General features: G+C 39.8%; 1 protein-coding gene across 1 annotated transcript in view; it reads right to left on the bottom strand.

The window, feature by feature from the left end:
- Positions 1-2,972: 2,972 nt before the first annotated feature.
- strc1 (stereocilin 1) overlaps positions 2,973-20,672 on the bottom strand; it is a 31,490-nt gene continuing 13,790 nt past the window's right edge. Inside the window, exons 11-28 of the mRNA XM_061670507.1 lie at positions 20,443-20,625; positions 19,748-19,786; positions 19,497-19,667; positions 18,836-18,976; positions 18,460-18,518; positions 18,153-18,288; positions 17,964-18,052; positions 17,055-17,190; positions 16,754-16,953; positions 16,450-16,543; positions 15,944-16,115; positions 15,616-15,791; positions 15,343-15,498; positions 11,302-11,444; positions 11,041-11,189; positions 9,820-9,917; positions 9,559-9,709; positions 2,973-4,471 (exon numbers count right to left, since the gene is read on the bottom strand). Of these exons, the coding sequence (XP_061526491.1) occupies positions 4,368-4,471; positions 9,559-9,709; positions 9,820-9,917; positions 11,041-11,189; positions 11,302-11,444; positions 15,343-15,498; positions 15,616-15,791; positions 15,944-16,115; positions 16,450-16,543; positions 16,754-16,953; positions 17,055-17,190; positions 17,964-18,052; positions 18,153-18,288; positions 18,460-18,518; positions 18,836-18,976; positions 19,497-19,667; positions 19,748-19,786; positions 20,443-20,625 (2,397 nt within the window). The 3' untranslated portion in view covers positions 2,973-4,367. The remainder of the gene's footprint in view (positions 4,472-9,558; positions 9,710-9,819; positions 9,918-11,040; positions 11,190-11,301; positions 11,445-15,342; positions 15,499-15,615; positions 15,792-15,943; positions 16,116-16,449; positions 16,544-16,753; positions 16,954-17,054; positions 17,191-17,963; positions 18,053-18,152; positions 18,289-18,459; positions 18,519-18,835; positions 18,977-19,496; positions 19,668-19,747; positions 19,787-20,442; positions 20,626-20,672) is intronic.

Raw genomic sequence — 20,672 nt, 5'->3', positions numbered from 1 at the left:
TAAAGCTTTAGGCTGGCCACAATAAAAGGCCACTCTGAAATGTGCGGTTTTATCCGACAGCACAATGCCACAGATGTCGCGAGCTCTGAGGGAGCGTGCAATTGGCAGGCTGACTTCTGGAATGTCCACCAGAGCTGTTGCCCAACAATTCAATTTTCATTTCTCTACCATAAGCCGTCTCCAAAGGCGTTTCAGACAATTTGGCAGTACATCCCAGCGGCCTCACAACCGCAGACTGGTGTGCTTACACTGGTAAGCCCCTCAGAACGTGCGACATCTGTGGCATTGTGCTGTGTGATAAAACCGCACATTTCAGAGTGGCCTTTCATTGTGACCAGCCTAAGGCACACCTGTGCAGTAATCATGCTGTCTAATCAGCATCTTGATATGCCGCACCTGTGAGGTGGGATGGATTATCTCGACAATGGAGAACTGCTCACTAACACAGATTTAGACAGATTTGTGAACAATATTTGAAAGAAATGGCCTTTTGTGTAGGCGGCATGGTGGACGACTGGTTAGAGCGTCAGCCTCACAGTTCTGAGGACCGGGGTTCAATCCCCGGCCCCGCCTGTGTGGAGTTTGCATGTTCTCCCTGTGCCTGCGTGGGTTTTCTCCGGGCACTCCGGTTTCCTCCCACATCCCAAAAACATGCATGCTAGGTTAATTGATGACTTTAAATTGCCCGTAGGTGTGAATGTGAGTGCAAATGGTTGTTTGTTTGTATGTGCCCTGCGATTGGCTGGCAAACAGTTCAGGGTGTACCCCGCCTCCTGCCCGATGTTAGCTGGGATAGGCTCCAGCACGCCCGCGACCCTAGTGAGGAGAAGCGGCTCAGAAAATGGATGGATGGATGGGCCTTTTGTGTATGTAGAAAAAGTTTTGATCGTTGAGTCAAGCTCACGAAAAATGGGAGCAAAAACTAAAGTGTTGCGTTTATATTTTTGTTCAGTATTACACACGCGCACACACACACGAGCATATATATCTGAATAATGATGCTGTGGCAATTATTTTTTCCCCATAGGATGAATTATTAATAATTACTATCTCTTACCCACCCACTCATCCATCCATCAATAAAAAAAAATCTACTGGCAAGATTTAGGCCAAAACTAAAGATAATTAAACCTACTCTGTAGGAACTCATTTCATTTCGATGATTTCACTATAGTGGCCATTTAATTGTGGGATTGTACAATGAAAAGGAGAATAATAAAAAAAAAAAAAAACCAAGAGGGAAATACTACAAAACAAATTTTGCGGAGTAAAGGAATGAGCTGAACAGTTTACTTCTGGTTCACTTTGGGACACTTTCTGTTCATTTTGGGGCACTTCCATCTCACTTCCTGTTCATTTTGGGGTACTTCTGGTGCACTTGTTAATTTTGGAGCACTTCCGTGTCACTTCCTGTTCATTTTGGGGTACTTCCTGTTCATTTTGGGGATCAGAATTGTTCACGGGATGGCTTGAATGAGCTGAACGCGAAGGTTGAATGCTTTGTATCGGTTGAGAAGTAAGGAAACTGGAGGTGATTACTGTATGTAAACATTTTGAACATTTTCATATTTTCAAAATCTAAGGAATTTTAGCTTCTTGGAATAGTTTATGGGATGACTTAAATTAGCTGAACATGAAGTTGGAATGGTTTGAATTGGTCAAGAAATAAGGAACCTGGAGGAAATAATGTAAAATATGTCTTAATGTGGGTATTTTAATGTGGAAACGTGTAGAATTTGGGTAATATGAGAATTTGGGGAATGTTGAAAATATTTTGTAGTTGGAATGGTTTTAATCGGTCAAGAAATGTGGAAGTAGGAGCGAATAATGTAGAATTTGTCTCAATGTGAGTATTTTTAATGTGGACAAGTGTTGAATTTGGAAGCAATAGGAATAATGTAGAATTTATGTTAAAGTGGAGGAAATGTGGCTATTTTAATGTGGAAAAGTGTAGATTTTAACAAATGTGGGAATTTGGGGAATATGGAAAATATTTTGTAGTTGGAATGGTTTTAATTATGTCAACATTTTTTGGAGGGGGGGGTGTAGAATTCATCTTAATGTGGGAAAAGTGTGGGTATTTTAACGTGGGAAAATGTGAAATTTGGGTAAGAAATGTGGAATGTGGGAATTTTGGGAGTGTAAGAATGTATTTTCAAGAAGTTCTGAATGAGCTAAAGAGCGGTTTTGAATGTGGAATGGGAATTATGTGGAACTGTTTTGTTGAGTGTTTCATTGGGAATGAATGGGGAATTGTTGGGTGTAAAATTGTGGGTAATTTTGGAATACAATGAAAAGACCCCCGAGAGGCATGAATTTTTGGAATATGTTGAAGTTGGAATGGTGTGAATGGGATGAAAAATATGGAAGTAGTAGAACGTCCAAAAAGTGAGGAGCACTTTTAGCATTCACAGAATTATAACAAAGAATAGACATACTGTAACATCAACTATCAGATGTGCAACTGTTTTGTTACATTATACAGTAGATTGTTTTATAAAATATAATTTTGTTTACGGTCACTGATGGTGCAGTGGTACATTCTCCTGACTTCGATGCGGGCAGCGTGGGTTCAGTTCCCACTCAGTGACGGTGTGAATTTCAATGTGAGTGCGAGTGGTTGTCCGCGTCTATATGTGCCCTGCGACTGATTGGCGACCAGTTCAGGGTGTAGTCCACCTTTCGCCCGAAGTTGGGTGGGATAGGCTCCAGCGCCCCGTGACCTTGAACAGGATAAGCGATATTGAGAATAGATTGATTGACTGATGGATGGAATTTTGCTTACCTTGCATTCTGACTCGTTTGCACCCTTCACTTTGTTCAGTTGCAATCAGGTGCAACAAGGTTGTCCTGAAATTGGGCATTGGTAGGTGTGAAGCCTATGTACTAACCTGTCGCCAAAAATAAAACACAATACATTGATTTCAAGAGCAAATTTTATTCAGCGTCACCACAACATTGTAGGAGTTGTGATATTGCTTTAATCTTTGATGTACTATAAACATTGCATTTCGTAAACTTCCAAAATTAAAGTAAAATTGTCTTTGAAAAAACAATTGTACATAATATTGTAATGCCCTGGTATGTGGTCAAGGCTGTCTCTGATGCACTTCAGTCGCTTTATCACCTCGAGCTCGGCTCCAACTCACGCCCAAGCACTCTACACACAGACTCCCTGACTTGAGCTAATGGTCAAGCTTAAAATGCCCCTTAAATGACTCTTTCATCTTTCCAGACGTCACAACAGCCAGGCCCACCCTTAATGCTCACACTCAAGAGTTAGCGGTAATACATTACCATGGAAGTCTTTGGTAATAAGACACCCAGGTAGACATCAACAAATAAAAGTGCCTGTAATTCATTTTATTAACAAATCCAATTAAATATGACCGATAAGAAACATGTCTCACACAATTTTTTATTTGGTAAACTACTACGGTACCAATGATTTGATCTTGAGTACACATACATGTACTGTATTTCCAAAATACTTCAATTGTATAACAAACCTAATCATTACTAATATTGATTATCTTAGAACATACTTGTGTTATGTCAGCAGGAGTATTTATAACTGTTACAACATTGGAAAGGTACAGATTGTGACATGATTGAGTTGCATCTTATGCAAAGTAGATGATTTCAAATGATCAGTATGACACAATGTTACATGAAGATATTGAAAGATATTTCTAATGCAATTCACTATAAGAGGAAACCCCACAAATAAACATTACACAAAGCAGCATCATTACATTTAAGTAACTAAAAAGCATATACAGCCGAGATGATTCTGTTTAAGTTTTTTCTTGATTAAACGGGTCTGGAGGTAATCAGGCTTAGGTGTGATCAGTGGAAATTAACCAGAAATTGCGATTAGCCAGAATTAATACATGACTTAACAAGGTGGGGGGTGGGGATAATTACGTTTTCACACAGGGCTAGGTAACTTTGAATAGTTTTTTTTTTTTTTCCTTAATAAATTAAATCACCATTTAAAAACAGCATTTTAAGGTCACTTGACCTAATATTTGTCTGATATTTACAATTGTTTGATGATCTTAAAGTGGGGAAAGTATAGATAAATATTGATATAGATATACAGTATATTTGTGTGTGTGCGCGTGTGTGTTATTTATTTGTCCATTTTTTTTGGGTGGAGTTTATTATTCATTTTAATACTTCAGCTCACCTGCGATCCTAATGATGACAGATGGTATAGAACAATGTAAGAATGGATGAGCATTAATTCAATACTGTATCCTAAAGTGATTGTTTGAAAGGGGTATGCTATTGCACAGATAAATGGGATATCTTTGATTGTGTGGGTGAGTTGATGCCTCTTGATCCAGCAAGGGCTAGTCGTGTCATGTAGCAGGGCATTTCAAGTCAGGCTGGACCATCAGCATCATCAGCAGGCCCAGGATCAGGTATAGAGAACTGGGGCTCAGCGTCAGTCCCTGTGACCTCCCTAAAGGAGAACATTCAAATCAATGCAAACATCCAACTTTCAAATATATTTCCATATTATTGCTGGAACACTGAACAGCCAGTTTAATAGAGTACTTAAACATGATCAACTTGTTCTGTTATTAGTCCAGTGATATGCCAGGATTTAAATTGAAGACGTGCCAGAAAGTGTTTTCGACATGGTTTGCCTAAACACCTAAAATAAATTTAAAACAAAGTTTAAATTTTTAAAAATGTTTAATTAAGTTCTTCTCATTATAATCCCTCAAGAGGAAATTCAATTCAGACACTGTTGTATATTTGTGTTGCACACCACACAACGAACCAGCTCTCACACCTGCAGGGATGCAAGGAAATACACTACATTGCCAAAGGTATTCGCTCACATGCCTTAACTCACATCTGATTTTAAGGGATATCCGTAAATCCATATGGTTTACTATGATGTTGGTCTACCCTTTGCAGCTGTGTCAAAGGTTTAGAAGTGAGTTCATGGGAATTTTTGCCCGTTCTTCCAGGAGCATATTTGTGAGGTCACGCACTGAAGTTGGACGAGAAGATCTGGCTCACTCTTCACTCGAAATCAACCCAAACGTGTTCTATTGGGTTGAAGGCTGGACTTCATGCAGGCCAGTCAAGTTCATCCATACCAAACTCTCTCATCCATGTCTTTATGGGCCTTGATTTATGTACTGGTGCACAGACATGTTGGAACAGGAAAGAGTAATCCCCAAATTGTTTGCCTGTCCAAAATCTCTTGCTATGCTGAAGCATTCAGAGTTCCTTTCAATGGAGCTCAGTGGCTAATATTCTGGACATTTCCAACTTTGTGAGAACAGTTTGGAGACGGCTTCTTCTGGTTCCAACATGACTGTGTATGAGTGCACAAATCAGGGTTCATAATGACACGGATGAGAGAGTTTGATGTGGATGAACTTGAGCCTATAGAACAGTTTTGGATGAATTAGAGCGGAAACTGTGAGCCAGGCCTTCTCATCCAACATCAGTGCGTAACCTCACAAAAGCGCTTCTGGAAAACTGGTTATAAATTCCCATAAACACATTCCTAAACCTCACAGAAAGCCTTGACAGAAGAAGACTTTAAAATGTTATAATTGCAGAGGGGGGACCAATGTCATATTAAACCCTATGAAGAACCCTAGAATGGTAGGTCACTTAAAGAGGCTCTAAGCAGATATCCATGTTTTGTTTCTAAATACATTAAATATGTTTCAAGATAAGTACTGAAAACATATGCAAAGACTTATAACAATATAGTCCTGAATTGTTGAGATATACAGTAGCTTCAGCATCTTTTACACCGTTTGAATTATTCCTGATTTTGTGGATGGAGCTAAAACACAGCCCCATGACATCATGGGGCTGGGGCGTATACTTTCTAGCGCGAGTTCCCTCCCCCACTATATAAGGACAAAGTGCCATCGTTTCGTTTGGCTGTGTCTTTGCTGGATGCCTCAATTTACAGAACCGGAAGTTTTTTAAGGTCCCAAAAAATGAAGAAATAAAAAGAGCGATTGATTGACTTTTTGAAGACACACGAAGAGTGAATTTTATTCAGCGTCACTGAACATCAACACTACAACCACTCGACTCTGCACTGCGCATTTTACCACGGATAGTTTTGTAAACTTTCATCAGCGACAACATGGCTTGATACGAGTGAACGAGGCAGTGCCGACTCTCTAAATACCAAGGCTTCCTCCTACTGTCCCGCTGTCGTCAGGTGCCGTGTTCGGCTGTGACATTATGTCACCAAAAACGAGGGTAAGTTGTTTTGTCAGAGAGAACGCAAACTGTTGAGCTGGGGGCTGGGGTCAGTGCCTTACTCAAAGGCACCTCAATAGTAGATATCATACCATTGCTTTTGACTTCCTTCACCAAGTTTTTATGAGAACCTGCAAAGTTTTGGGGGATGGATGTCAAGTAGTGGTGGGTGGATCAATCCAAATATCGATACATAGTCAATATCGGTATCGAATAGATATTAGCGTGATGAGATCGATACTGTGTTTCAGTGTTGCTTTTGTATGCACTGCTGCGGTTTTGTCCAACAGGCGACAGCCAGGACGCTGGAGCTCGTTTCTGTCTCGGTGCGGAGCAGGCACATTTTGCTCCTCCTCCCTCTTCTTGTGTTTCAGTGTTGTGCCGTCACATGACTTACCAGCAGTGCAAAACCAGCAGTGCCGTCACATGACTTACCAGCAGTGCAAAGCAAAACTCCCAGCTCGGGTTCGCCCGGCCACCAGCACAGAGATGCCAAGCAAAAGAATGGCAAAGAGGAAGAGGAGTGCAGATTGGCTATATTTTCAGGCTGAAAATGACAACGGCAAGCTGTACAATTTGTCGAAAGGCTGTAAGATACAGTGATGAATTTATATTACATACGTATTTAGATACAAATTTATATAAGCACATGAAAAATAAGGCAAAAGAAAACACCTGCAAATGAAAAATATTTTCTGTTAACCAATAAACTTTGTCTTAATTCTGTCCTGGGTTTTAAATATATAGTAATAAAAAAAGGAAACGTCACTAAACACTTAAAGGTCATGAACATTAACTGGGATTTAGTAAATTGGTGATGCATCTACCTTAATTATTTAAAACCAGAGGTGGGTAGAGTAGCCAAATATTGTACTCAAGTAAGAGTACTGTTACTTCACAATAATATGACTCAAGTAAAAGTAAAAAGTAGTCATTCAAGTATTTACTTGCGTAAGAGTAAGAAAGTACTCAGTGTAAAAACTACTCAAAGAGTAACTTTCACCCCCAAATCAGACCATGAACATCATTCATTCATTCATTTATCTTCCGATCCACTTATCCTCACTAGGGTCGCGGGCGTGCAGGAGCCTATCCCAGCAATCTCCGGGCGAGAGGCGGGGTACACCTTGAACTGGTCGCCAGCCAATCGCAGGGCACATAGATACAAACAACCATTCGCGCACACATTAACACCTAAGGGTAATTTAGAGTCTTCAATCAACCTACCACGCATGTTTTTGGGATGTAGGAGGAAACTGGAGTGCCAGGAGAAAACCCACGCAAGCACGGGGAGAACATGCTAACTCCACACCGGCGGGGCCGCGATTTGAACCCCGGTCCTCAGAACTGTGAGGCAGATGTGCTAACCAGTTGTCCACTGTACTGCCCCATGAACATCAAATAAAATAAAATATGGGAGTTGACACACACCTGCTACCATTTAAATTTTTACCGGCCCAAAAACCAACAACACATGCATTGGGCCCTACAGAAATATTTGCTTTATTCACATAAATGACTTCATGAAGAAATTGTTTGCTGAACAGACGTATTGATTGTGTGTGCGTGTACGACACCATAGGATAGGGGTAATTTATCCATATCGACTGCCAAAACAACAAGAGAAACATCTGCAATTTACCGCAAGGTGTTTTCTCAAGTTAGAGGTGGGCTGAAATATCCAAGTTTGGGCAGTCACAATTTAAGAGCTGCATCACAAAGCTGTTGTTTTTTGGAGTCTGTAAAGTAAACACAGTCCCGCCGGCTGTACTCCCCACACCCAATCAAAAATGAGTAATTTTGATTGTGTTGCAAAGGCTACGGTGCCTGGTCTTGTGACTGCCTTGTGTTGTCTGATTGGTGAATACGAGTCAAATGACATTAGTGATGACAAACGGGTGCCCTATGCAGAAGTCAAGCAAGAATAGATAGATAATAGTAGCAAACGGCATGTCGATCATTGTAATGGAGTAAAAGTATCGATCCTTCACATAAATACTCAAGTAAAAAGGATGGTGCTTTTCAAGTACTCTGACAAGTACAGTTTATTGAAAATGTTACTTGAGTGAATGTAACGGAGTAAATGTAGCATGTTACTACCCACCTCTGTTTAAAAGTATCGTTATAGGTATCAGCATCGGCCATACTAGCCCAGTATTTACTTAGTATCGAATCGATACCAAAATATGCAGTATCGGCAACAATAATGGTCAAGTCAAAATGAAGTTGAAGAGATAAACCTCACAAAGGACGACAAAAAATGGTGGATTAACTACAATAAAGAAAGGACAAATCACCACACAGCTGCTGCCTGAACTCTAAAAAGATGGCACGTCGCTGGAGGAACTAATTAAAATCAAGCATCAGACAGCGATGGGCAGAAAGATGATTCCCTCATTGTCTGAATACTGAAACCCGGTTTGCTTGTTACGCGTGGGTTGTTAATGTGTGCTAATTGTATGTTAATGTCCCTGATTTATTGAAATGTAGTGAAATTGTTATATGTAAAATATGTGGGGTTTTAATTTTGATCTTGTCTTTTGAGAAACTATGAAATGAACATTCATTGTGTAATCACAGGGTAAATTAAGCAATTCAGAATACAATGCAAACATTAAGAATTTTTCTCATGTTCGAACTTCATAATTTGTGTATACATTTCACTTTACTAAAATCTTGCCAATAAAAAGTTAACATTAAAAAGTAATTAATATTAAATAGTTAGTGGTAGAATACAGTTAAAAATTCAAGACAATTTATGTTGAAAGGCATTAAAAATGGACCAATAAGAAGGTGAGATTCATACATACTTGACAAACAGGCTGAAAGAATTGACAGCAGAGGGTCTTCAGAGTTGCACTTAATTTTCAATTTAATGGAACAGATCGGGTGTCATGGGTTTTCTCAGGTGTTTGTCTTGTATTTTGCATATAGCCATTGGAAATATGAATGACATTATGTACAGAATTCAAATACATTGTTGTATGTTTCTTTGATTTGAAGACTAATGGGTTGTTGAGATGTCCTAAAACCGAAAAAAATAAATAAATCACGTTACCCACTAGTTACTCAGTACTTGTAGTTTTTTTCACTGAGTACCTTCTTACTCTTACTCAAGTAATTATTTATAGGATGGCTTTTTACTTTTACTTGTGTCATATTATTCAAAAGTAACAGTACTCTTTACTTGAGCACAATATTTGGCTACGCTACCCACCTTTGTTGGGGCATGTTTATATTAAATAGAAAAACCTTAAAAAAAAAAAAAAAAACAGACAAATAAACATGTGAGAGTGTTATCACCTCTAAAGTCCACATGCTTGTCCTCCCAGGGCATCAGCACCATAAAGAGAGCAGTCCTCTGAACATCTGACAGAGCTGACATTTGCTCCGCTGTCACTGCAGCAGCCTGCTCGTGAGAGAACATGCTGATCTGTCGCTGATGGAACGCAACCTTTACATGGTGTGACACGAGGACAAGAAAGTACAGGTCTAAATTATTAGCTGAATGCAATCACATAGATGAAGTAAAGGAATACTTTTGCAAAAAACAGTTCAACTTACAGCAAATTTATCAGGAGGTATCATTGAGATAGCCGTAGGTGTTATTCCATCTATTTGCTCTTTTACCAGGGCTGACATGACTATATCTGGGAGACCAGCTGCAAGAAGTTAAGAAGAAGTTAAGGCTGCTGTCAGCCTTAAGAACACAGAGAAATATAATGATATATACAGTGGTTGAGACAATGCAGACCAATTGCAAGGGTGACAACAAATCCAAACGCCACAACACAACGACATGAACACACAATGGAAATGCAAATGCCACAACATAATGACATTAAGCCACGACATAGCGACATTAACACACAATGGAAATGCAAATGCAACAACATAACAACATTAAGCCACAACATAGCGACATTTAGGCACACCGGAAGTGGGCGCTAGGACTACCTCCGACTGTATAATTTGTCCGGGTTACCAGGGACGAAGGACCGACAGACCAGCAGGCTTCCCTTTATATAAGGAAACGGCTATTAAAATATTATCCTAATGGAAGTTGGGATTAGATCTAAATACCCCACTCTACCAATAATAACCAAAGGCTAAAGAAACAAATTTCAAAACCTTAAATGGCAAATTGTAATGACTTTGATTAATAAAGATCAGGGAAAAAATGTGACTGAGGCGGGAAGTCTTAATGAAGTTGGAAAAGTAAGTGCAATTAAGCCATGTCTGAGCTATTTTGGAAAGTAAGCACTTTTGGGCTGTTATAAATCATCAACATTCCAACTTTGTTCATTAAAACTTGTGCAATTTCCCAATTTAGTCAGTTTGTCAGTTGGCAATTTGAGTCCCCGATAACCTGGATGAATTATGCAGTCGGAGGGAACGAAACTCACACCTTACCCAACCAACAATCAGTAAAGAAATGTAATGATAATAATGTAACATTTTGAATTAAATATAATTCACGAATGACTGGCAACCAGTCCACGGTGTAACCCTCCTCTCGCCTATAGTGAGCTGAGATAGGATTTCCTTCACCCATGAACCAATGAGGACAAGCGCAATAGGAAATAGATATACGTACAGAAAAATATATCATACTTGTCATTATAACCATTATTATAAAACAGCATCATGATGATTCATTTGAAGTTAATAAAGTAGAGCAGCCAGATAGTGGTAAAAAAATGTGGGGTTCAAATTTGGAATTTTCCTGTTTTCTAATGGCGTAGCGTTCAAGAGCCAGAGACACCTGCAAAGGTGACTGCGTACCTGCAAGAACTCCAATCTCAACGAAGACCTCCATTCCCCATGAACTGATGGGTCCAAAAGCCAGACTGTGGGTAAGCAGGCCAACAAGCGCTGACAACTGTTCTTCTGAGCAGGAAAGCCTGAGCTGACCCAGCCAGAGCACTGCCTTGCTGTAACCACAAGGGGAAGACACAGTAAATCAGTAAGCTTAAATAATTAGGGTCAGCCACTTGGGTGATGAATTTGTGCTTTGTATTTAAAATCAAATATTAATTTGCTCACCTGAACTCAACAGCATTGAAAGAGCTCATTTCTGTAGCTTTGGCTCCACACACCATGTATCCGATTGCAACCAGTGTGCTGGAGTCAAGTTGGCTCGGGTTCAGCTTGGTGGAATTCAACATTGTTGTGAACAGTGCAACCAGCTAGGAAGAAAGCAAGACTCGTGACCTGCCTAACCCTTTAAAATACAAATGTGAAGGATTTGCATTGAGCAGACCACTGCAAACCAAAAACAAGAAAGTCCAAAAAACACACAAACAAAGTACCTGTAGGTACAGTGCAGTGAAATAGGGGCAGCTTGACATGAATAGTAAAATTGGATTTTAGGTTTGATCCAACCTCTGTTCTCATGACATTTCAGAAGTGGCAAAAGTACTCACATCCTCTACTTGTAGAAGTACAGATAGTGTATTTGTGAAATTCCTGTACTTAAGTAAAAAACATTTTTTTTTTTTTTACTGTTGATCTTGGTACAACAACAACAAAAGTTTCCCTCTTTTATGAACTTACATAGTACTTGCACTAAGAACAAAAAAAAAAAATCAATTGACATATTTCACAAGCCAGCATTGGCTCAAATTTCCAGATATCAAAATGTGTTCCAATTGCTTTGCTAAAGTGATGTGAGTAACTACAAATGTTAAACTGGATAAGGATAACAACTGAAAAAAATACACCTAACTTGTGTTTTTTTTCTTAGAGAATCAGGACAGGACAACACATCTATCCATTTTCAACACCACTTATTCTGTTCAGCGTCGCGGGAGCCTAACCAGGCAAACTTCGGGCGAAAGGCGGACTACACCCTGAACCAGGCACCAGTCAGTCGCAGGGCACATAAACACACGGACAACCATTCGCACTCACATTCACACCGTCACTGAGTGGAAACTGAATCCACGCTGCCCGCACCAAAGTCTGACGAGTGTATCAGTACACCATCAGTAACTCCAGGACAACGCATTAGCAGCAAATCATTCGTGGAGCCAACAAGATCAAATATAATGATGCCATGGATGGAGAATATCTTGCTTCTCCAAATCTGTTTCCATTGTTGTTGTTATCTTTATTGCTACTTGATTTGTGATCCTCCATGTCACTGCTCTCCCTGTTTTTTCCCCACCTTGCAAGACCCCAACATTTTAATCGACTGAAGATCTCATCCTCGGTTGACTTCACTTCTATCTTTTTTTTCCATCATCATCTTATCATCCATTGACAAAGGAGTAGAAAGTACAGATAGAGTGCCACGGAAAAGTATTTCCCACCACTTCTCAAAAGTCTTAATTGTTTTCCCCCACTTTATCTTTAAGATCATAAAATAAACCAAGATAAACCAAGTAAACAAAATGCAGTTTTTAAATTGCGATTTTATTTATTAAGTAAAAAATTATTTAAAGCTAACTGATACTGTGTGAAAAAGTAACGGCCCCGGAAACCTAATAACTGGTTGGGCCATCCTCAGCAGCAACAACTGAAATGAAGCGTTTTCTATAATTGACAATGAATCTTTCACATCTCTGCGAGATATTTTGGCCCACTCCTTCCTTACAGAATTGTTTTAATTCAGCAACACTGGAGGGTTTTCAAGCATTAACGACCTTTGTAAGGTCATGCCACAGCATTTCAATTGGATTCAAGTCCAGATTTTGACTAAGCCACTCCAAAACCAATTTCTTTTTTTTTTTTTTAGCCATTCAGAAGTTGACTTGCTGGTGTGTTTTGGATCATTGTCCTGCTGCAGAACACAAGTGCACTTCAGCTTAAGGTCACGAACTGATGGCCAAGCATTCTCAATCAGGATTTTCTGTTCAAGAGCAGAATTCATGGTTCCATCAATCACAGCAAGTTGTCCAGGTCCTGAAGGAGAAAAGCAGTCCCAAACCATCAGACTACCACCACCATGTTTGACAGTGGCATGATGTTCTCTTTCTGAAACGCAGTGTTACATTTATCCCAGATGTCAGTGACACACACCTTCCAAAAATTTTAACTTTTGGCTTGTCAGTCCATATAATATTCTCCCAAATGTCTTGGGAACCATTCAGTTGTTTTTTTGTTTTTCCCAAAAGTAAGACGAGCCATTGTTTTGTTTTGTTTTATTTGGTCAGCAGTGGTTTTTGCCTTGGAACTCTGCCATTGATGCCATTTTTGCCCAGTCTCTTCCTTATTGTTGAGTCATGAACACTGACTTTAACTGAGGCAACGGAGGCCTGCAGATCTTTTGATGTTGTCCTGGGTTCCTTTGTGACCTCCTGGATGAGTCGTCGCTGTGCTCTTGGGGTAATTTTTGTATGCTGGCCACTCCTGGGAAGGACAGTTCCATGTTTTCTCCATTTGAGGATAATGGCTCTCACTGTGGTTCACTGGAATTCTAAAGCTTTAAAAATGACTAAGAATTTCCATACTGATAGATGTCTATTACTTTATTTCTCATCTCTTCTTGAATTTTTTTGGATCATGGCATTTTGTTGCAACGTTTAGACCAGTGAAATCATAACATCTCTTTTACAATGGTGACGTGGTCAAGAATGAAACAAGTTAAATACGAGTGCAAGTCAATCACAATTGAGTTTATTTACGTTGTTTATTTTCACCTGCCCTCTCAAAAAGATTAAAAAAATAAATTAGTTGAGTTGTAGAAATTCTAGGTCACAATGGTGGAAAAAGTTTTAAAATTATTTATCTTGGTCAAAATTATTTTACAACACAAAAACCTGGCATTTGAACAGGGGTGTGTACACCTTTTATATTCACTGCAGCCTTGTTCCTGTTTTTGTAATCTGCCTGGTGAGTCCACAGTATTGTGCTATTTAACAATTAGAAACAATATAGTATAAGACCATTTCTCGGAGCTGAATTTGCCTTAATTTCTTACTTTACGAAGATTTTGTTTTTATAAAGTTTATTTATTTATTCTGTTTTAGATTAAGTGATATTGTTCAGCAATATCTTAATTTGCACATTCATATTTTATTTAGTTATTTTTATCTCATTTTACATTCATAGTCTGATTTACAAAAAAAATCAGAAGTTACTCACGAATTACTAAGTACAGCTCTTACTTGAGTATAATATTTGGCTACTCTACCAACTGGTTAGCACATCTGCCTCACAGCTCTGAGGACCCGATTTCAAATCCAGCCTTGCCTATGTGGAGTTTGCATGTTCTCCCCGTGCCTGCGTGGGTTTCATCCGGGTACTCTGGTTTCCTCCCTTATGACAAAAACAGGTTAACTGAAGACTCTAAATTGCCCGTAGGTGTGAATGTGAGTGCGAATGGTTGTTTGTCTATTTGTGCCCTGCAATTGGCATTTTCACAACACTGTATCTTAACATAGGGAGTAAAAGTGAAAATTCCTCAGAAAAATTTATACTTAGGTACAGATACCTGAAAAACTTAAAGTATGTGTACTGTTACTTCCTATCACCGCATTTGTAATATTACATATGCGTATTTCTCCCATAGTCCTTGGTTCTCATCATTGTGCCTGTGTGTGTTTTATGCATTTTTTTATTTTTTTGTTTTGCTGAAGTGAATTTTTTGGTAAGTGTCCCTTGTGGATGGAAAAAAGTAGACCATCCATCTAGAGCACAGGTGTCAAACTCAAGACCCAGGGGCCAGATCCGGCCTGCCACATCGTTTTATGTGGCCCGCAAAAGCAAATCATGTGCGTCGAATTTTTTGTAACCCTTTTTGCTGAATTACAAAAATTTAAATTTAAAATGTCTCAACATTTAATAATATTGAGATACTGCAAGCATTTTTGTTACCAAGCAACTAATTAATCAATTAATTATATTTTTAAAAAAATATTTTTTACTGGCTTCTAATTTCAAAACTAGTTATCCATCAGTTTGTTGTGTATATGTAATAATACGAGACAATCTTATTTTTGTATGGGTTCACAGTCGTACCGCTCAGAGGGGAACCATAACTATGATGTGGCCCATCGCAAAAATGAGTTTGACAGCCCTGACAGTGTCTGTCTGTCTGCCCATCTATCTATAACAGTAAAGTATATATACCCAAGCAATTACCTGTTTGTTGCTCCATTCACTGATGGTGCCCATAGCAGCGATGCTACTTATCTCAGTCAGTCGCAGCATGCTGATTTCCTCTGGTGACATTTCCAGTGACAGTCGGGCCATCTGACTGATGGTGGACTGGGAGAAGGAAGAAACTGGGCCGAACATCTTCATTTCCCAAAAATTGGCCAGCAAAGAAAGGACAAATCCAGACCAACAGTATTACTTAGATGCTGCTCACTGTAGTGTTACAGATGTATCGAGAGTAGACCATGTGAGTCTTACTTGTTTGATTTTTCTGAAGACTTGGCTGCGTTGGTAAGATGCAAGAAAGGGGTCATGGCCAATCAGCTCCAGACAATTTGTGAACGCGGATGACGACATGCTTGTCAGGCTGTTAGAGGTCCAAGTAAATGGAGCTGTTGTATGCAGAATCTCACAGGTAGGAACCATTGGAGCCGCTGAGGAACGATAACTAGATTCAGTGGATAAAAATGCCATATTTATTTCCACAATCCACAATGTATAGAACATTTAACTTATTTAAGTGTAGTTTCGTGCTTTGCTTTAAATAAGACATTTATAAAGATTGGAGAACCAAACTGATGCTTACGTGACAGAGGATTTATCTTTAGGAAACCTAGAAAGAACTGAAGAACAAACTGCTGCTTTTGGGCAAACCGCCACTTCTCAGTCTCATCTAAACAGTGAAGACCCACAACCCTGCGTTCCCATCGACGTTGGCTCATGAACAGCTTCTCTATACGGTCAACAGTCATCAAACCCTGTCGTAACACACATCAACATGGTGACACACTGATGCTTTAGAGGATACCACCTGATCCTGATACCTCCTGGACTTTAAGGATACCATTACAGGTTCTTGTTGCCAAATGGGTTATATCAGGTGACAATCTAAACACCTCGCTGTGGCTTTTTGGACCCGATAGAAGAATTGTGCTTTAATACAAATGCAAATGAATTGTGCTTTAATACAAATGCAACAAAGCCGAAAGAGCAGCTTAATATCTCAAATATTCTCAAAGCAAAACTGCAATATGTGACTTAAATTTTATTTTCTATTTCTAATACAAGGCACATTTACAGCATTGAACTCACCAAGGAAATCTCCTGCAGTCGGTCCTGAGGAAGGAAAAATACAAACCGGTCTATCTGACTCAGTGTAGTCTGGTTCCAGTTCTCCACTGCAGGGCTGTAGAAGAGGGAGAATATATATATATATATATATATATATATATATATATATATATATATATATATCACACAATAGCAATAACATCTTATCTTTCTAATTTGTAAAAAAAAAAAAAAAAAAAAAGAAAAAAAAAAAAAGAAATCTGTTCATAACATTACAGAGATTCACTCCTACTGGAATGTCTTGCTGTAATGTTGTGCTTTATACCCGAAGCCAGCAACTTCCAGCAGCATACGAGCCACAATGTCCATTTTGCTGCTGCTGCTGTAGCAGAGGGTCTGGAGAAAATCCAGATTGTCCATGAAGAACGTGCGATCCAGCTGGATCAGAATCTCATCCGAAACAAACGTGGCCATAATGTCCAGAGAGCGGAACTCCTCTTCAGTATACACTCCAGTGTACATGCTCTGTTGACACATGCAAACGACAACAAACACATCAGCAGTTGAAAGTGAGAGACTTTGAGTCTCCCATAGTTTGAACAAATTCTGCATGGGAATCTCCCGACCAGCCTCTGCACCATCTTGTCCACAAGGAGCTGCTGTTCTGTTTTTGACATCGTGAAAAAGGGAACAGGGTCCTCAATAATCATTTTCCGCAAAGTGTCCATTAGACCGGAAGGGAACTTTTTAATGGTGCTCACCCTGCAGATAAAAACACAATAGCCAAAACTAATGAAAAATGAAAGATGACATGACTTGAATTATATATTTTTTGTCCCTATCTTGATCCATCAATGAATCCATCTATCCATTTTCTATAGCACTTGTATTTGGGTCATGGGTAAATGGGGCATATCTCACCTGACTTTGAGTAAGAGGCTGGGTACAACCTGGACTGGTCGCCAGCGAATTACAGGTCACATATAGATAAACAACCCTTCACACTCACATTCAAACCTATGGTCAATTAAGAATCTTCAATAACCCGAACATGAATGTTTTTTTGAATGTGGGAAGATGCCAGGGTACCTGCAGAAAACCCATGCAAGCACAGGGAGAACATGCAAACTGCACAAATGAAGACCGGACCTGAGATTTGAACCCTGAACCCCAGAACTGTAAGGCAGGTATGCTAAATGAGATAAATGGTTCTGTAATGACTTTTCTTGATGTTCATTAGCTATAGCTGCACAATGCAATCTAATCCAGTATGAAAATACCTTTTGCAATAATAGGGCTCAGATTTTACTGACCAAGTCAAATGGGAGTAATATTTTGACTCTGTTAAGTAGCTTAACAAGGTAACTTAAATACAGAAACTGCGATTTATGTGATTCAGTGCAGTTTGGCAGTCTGTCAACCATGCACAAAATAATAAACTAAAATAAAATTAAATTAAAATAGTTTTTATTTAGATCATTATACGGTCAGTTATGCAGGTGGACCTTATGTTATATTGTTGGGTTCACACTTACGGCATATACAGAGCGATCTCAACTCCTAAATCTTCAAGCAGTTCAGAGAAGAACTCAAATTGAGAGAGCTCCTCGATCACACACTTTTTCTGCATTGGGGAGCAAACAGTCATGAAAGTGCAATCTCTATCACATGACTTCAGACAACAAGGGAGCCAATTTTCTTGTCAATATCTAGCCACATTTTACCAATGAGGTGTGCAGAGGACTGGGCTGCTGCCTAAGAAGGGCCAAGATTTTCCTCAAGGCTGCAGGTGAGGTATCAGCCCTAAAGTGCTGCTGTAAGACTTGGCAGCTCAAGCCCTGCCCCAGCATCCCAAGATTCCTGAACATGTAAAGATCAAAAACACACAAATATATGGTCTGTGAGTCTGCAAAATATTAGCAAACTGGTCGACACAACACATAAATGAGCTATTATGCATTAGCATTGTACACCGTACACAGACTGCCACAGTTGGTGTGGAAATGCAATTATATTTTAAAACATACTTACAGGAAATCTTTGATAAGGTTTGATTTTGTATTCCGCACAGTTTTTAATATTGCTTTAGCCTAGGGAAGAATATGAAAAACAGTTGATGGTGTTACAGTAATTGTGGCATGTAGCGTTATACAGCTTGTGTGAAGTTTCCATCATCACTTATTGTGATGAAAAATAATAGAACTCTTATGCAGAGACACTTGGTGTCTTTGTTGTGTCCAAGCATGTCTATTTACAGTAACAGTGATATCACCTATGCTTTACAATTTAATAATTTCGTAACTATTGGAGACACATACCATTTCATCTTGACAAATCTCCTAAGGGCGTTAAGAATGTGGCCACATTTGAGTCAAGAAATGCTGAAAGAAGGTGAGCTGTGTGAAACCTGCTGTGTGTTCCACTGTTTAGTGGCTGCACTGGAGATGTTGTTCATTAGCAGGTGAGCTCTGGGCAGGATACTAAGCAGGGGAGTGCAACACAGCAGGGGATCAACATGATCCAACCAGAAGATCACCTCTGGAAAGCCCTGGTTAGAAAAAAAGGTAAAGCATAAAGTGATGGATCCTGGTACCCTATGATGCAAAGCCCTTCTATGGCACAGAAAAAAAAACTGCAGCAGTAGCTCGTCATAAGGACTTGGGCTTTGAAACTAGAGGGTCACGGATCCAGACTCGCTACAGGCATTAGAAATTGCAACTAATTGCTAGTCTGCATCCATACTGTCAGACACTGACTCTCAACTCAGGGGCGCAGTCACTGTCTGCAGGCAACATCCCTCTGACGCCTCTTTTTGTATGCCGGATGTGTGTGTCTCCTCTCTGTGTTCTAAACAATTCTAGCAAAGCTCAATTGAATTTCCACTTGAGGGTTCATAACGAGTATAAACAAAACTAAATCACAATGTGCTTCTGGTAATACTCTCACTCTTGAGAATGCATATAGAATTTCCATCAGATCAAGATCAATATAGCAAATAAAAAGAATAAATGTAGATTAAATTAGAATGTACTTCCCCCTGTTTTGTTTATTTTTATTCATTCATGTACCCATAGTTTGGTGGCAATGGCATTTGTTTGTGCTGGAAGGAGGCCCGCTGTGTGTTGGGCCATGTCAGGTAGCGATGACAGCAGCCTGTCAGATGTGAGCATCAATAACGTCTCCGTCTTTACTCCTACAATGATAGAACCGAGCTCCTGCAGGCGGCCTGGAGCGCTCAGCTAGACACAGGGAAGAGGACATGGAGGTCAGGACAAACAAAACCACTACAGAACAAATTGTTTTGAAAAAAAAAGCTTACTGTGTGGATAGATGACAACTTGTCAACAATTATGGAGGCCTGCAAAGCATACAGAGTAAAAGATCAATAAGAAGAGCATTTCAAGAGCACCAACAGGTCTGCATCCATACTGTCAGGCACACCAGTCATCACACAAAATCTTCAATAACTCTCTGGAACTATATGAAGTATCATCCTGTTTCAAACGCTCCACCTTCATCCAAGTCCCAAAGAAACCTGCAATCTCGGGTCTGAAAACAGGCCTGTCACCCTGACATCTGTGGTCATGAAGTCCTTTGAACGCCTCGTATTATAAAACCATTAAAATAAACCATTTTCATCTACTCCCTCCGCTCAGTCCGCTTTTGGGTCCAGTCCAATTTGGTACAATTTCATATGACAAAAACAGCATCTGTGAGGCTGAGGCAAAAGAGAAAGGCCCCTTGAGATAATTGCTGTTAGGAAGTAATGCTCATGTCTTCCCTTCAGGAGCTGTCTGACATGTGCCTGCCTGTCAGCTGTTTCTCAGGGGGTCAAGCCTTACCCCCCAGCTGCTAACAGGGCTCTTGCATGGACTTTGAACGACTGAAAACCCACATTGGCTTCCTGAATTACAAACTGCTTCACCATAAAGCAGAAACTATTTTGCATAGAGTTTGTCTGTATCGCCACTTCCAGCATCCTGTGAAATCCCTACATTGTGTACACTTCTCTACCTGTGCAGGACTGAAAGACACAGCTTTGAGGGCTGGAAGCGCTGCAAGAAGCTGCGAGGGAGAGAGGTCCAGCAGGAAAGTTGCACCCAGGGAGGGCAGAAGGTTTGCCATGTCTGCCAGTCTATCTGGACTGAGGGAGGACGGAGTCTTTAACTCAGTGATGTTCAGTAACAGACTGGAGGTCTGGAAAGAAACAGCAGGCAAAAAAGCATGACATACAGAAACACATC

Source organism: Phycodurus eques, chromosome 2 (assembly GCF_024500275.1).
Source record: "Phycodurus eques isolate BA_2022a chromosome 2, UOR_Pequ_1.1, whole genome shotgun sequence".
In the NCBI taxonomy this organism is placed as follows: domain Eukaryota; kingdom Metazoa; phylum Chordata; class Actinopteri; order Syngnathiformes; family Syngnathidae; genus Phycodurus; species Phycodurus eques.
This window is presented reverse-complemented; position numbering and strand designations above follow the sequence as displayed.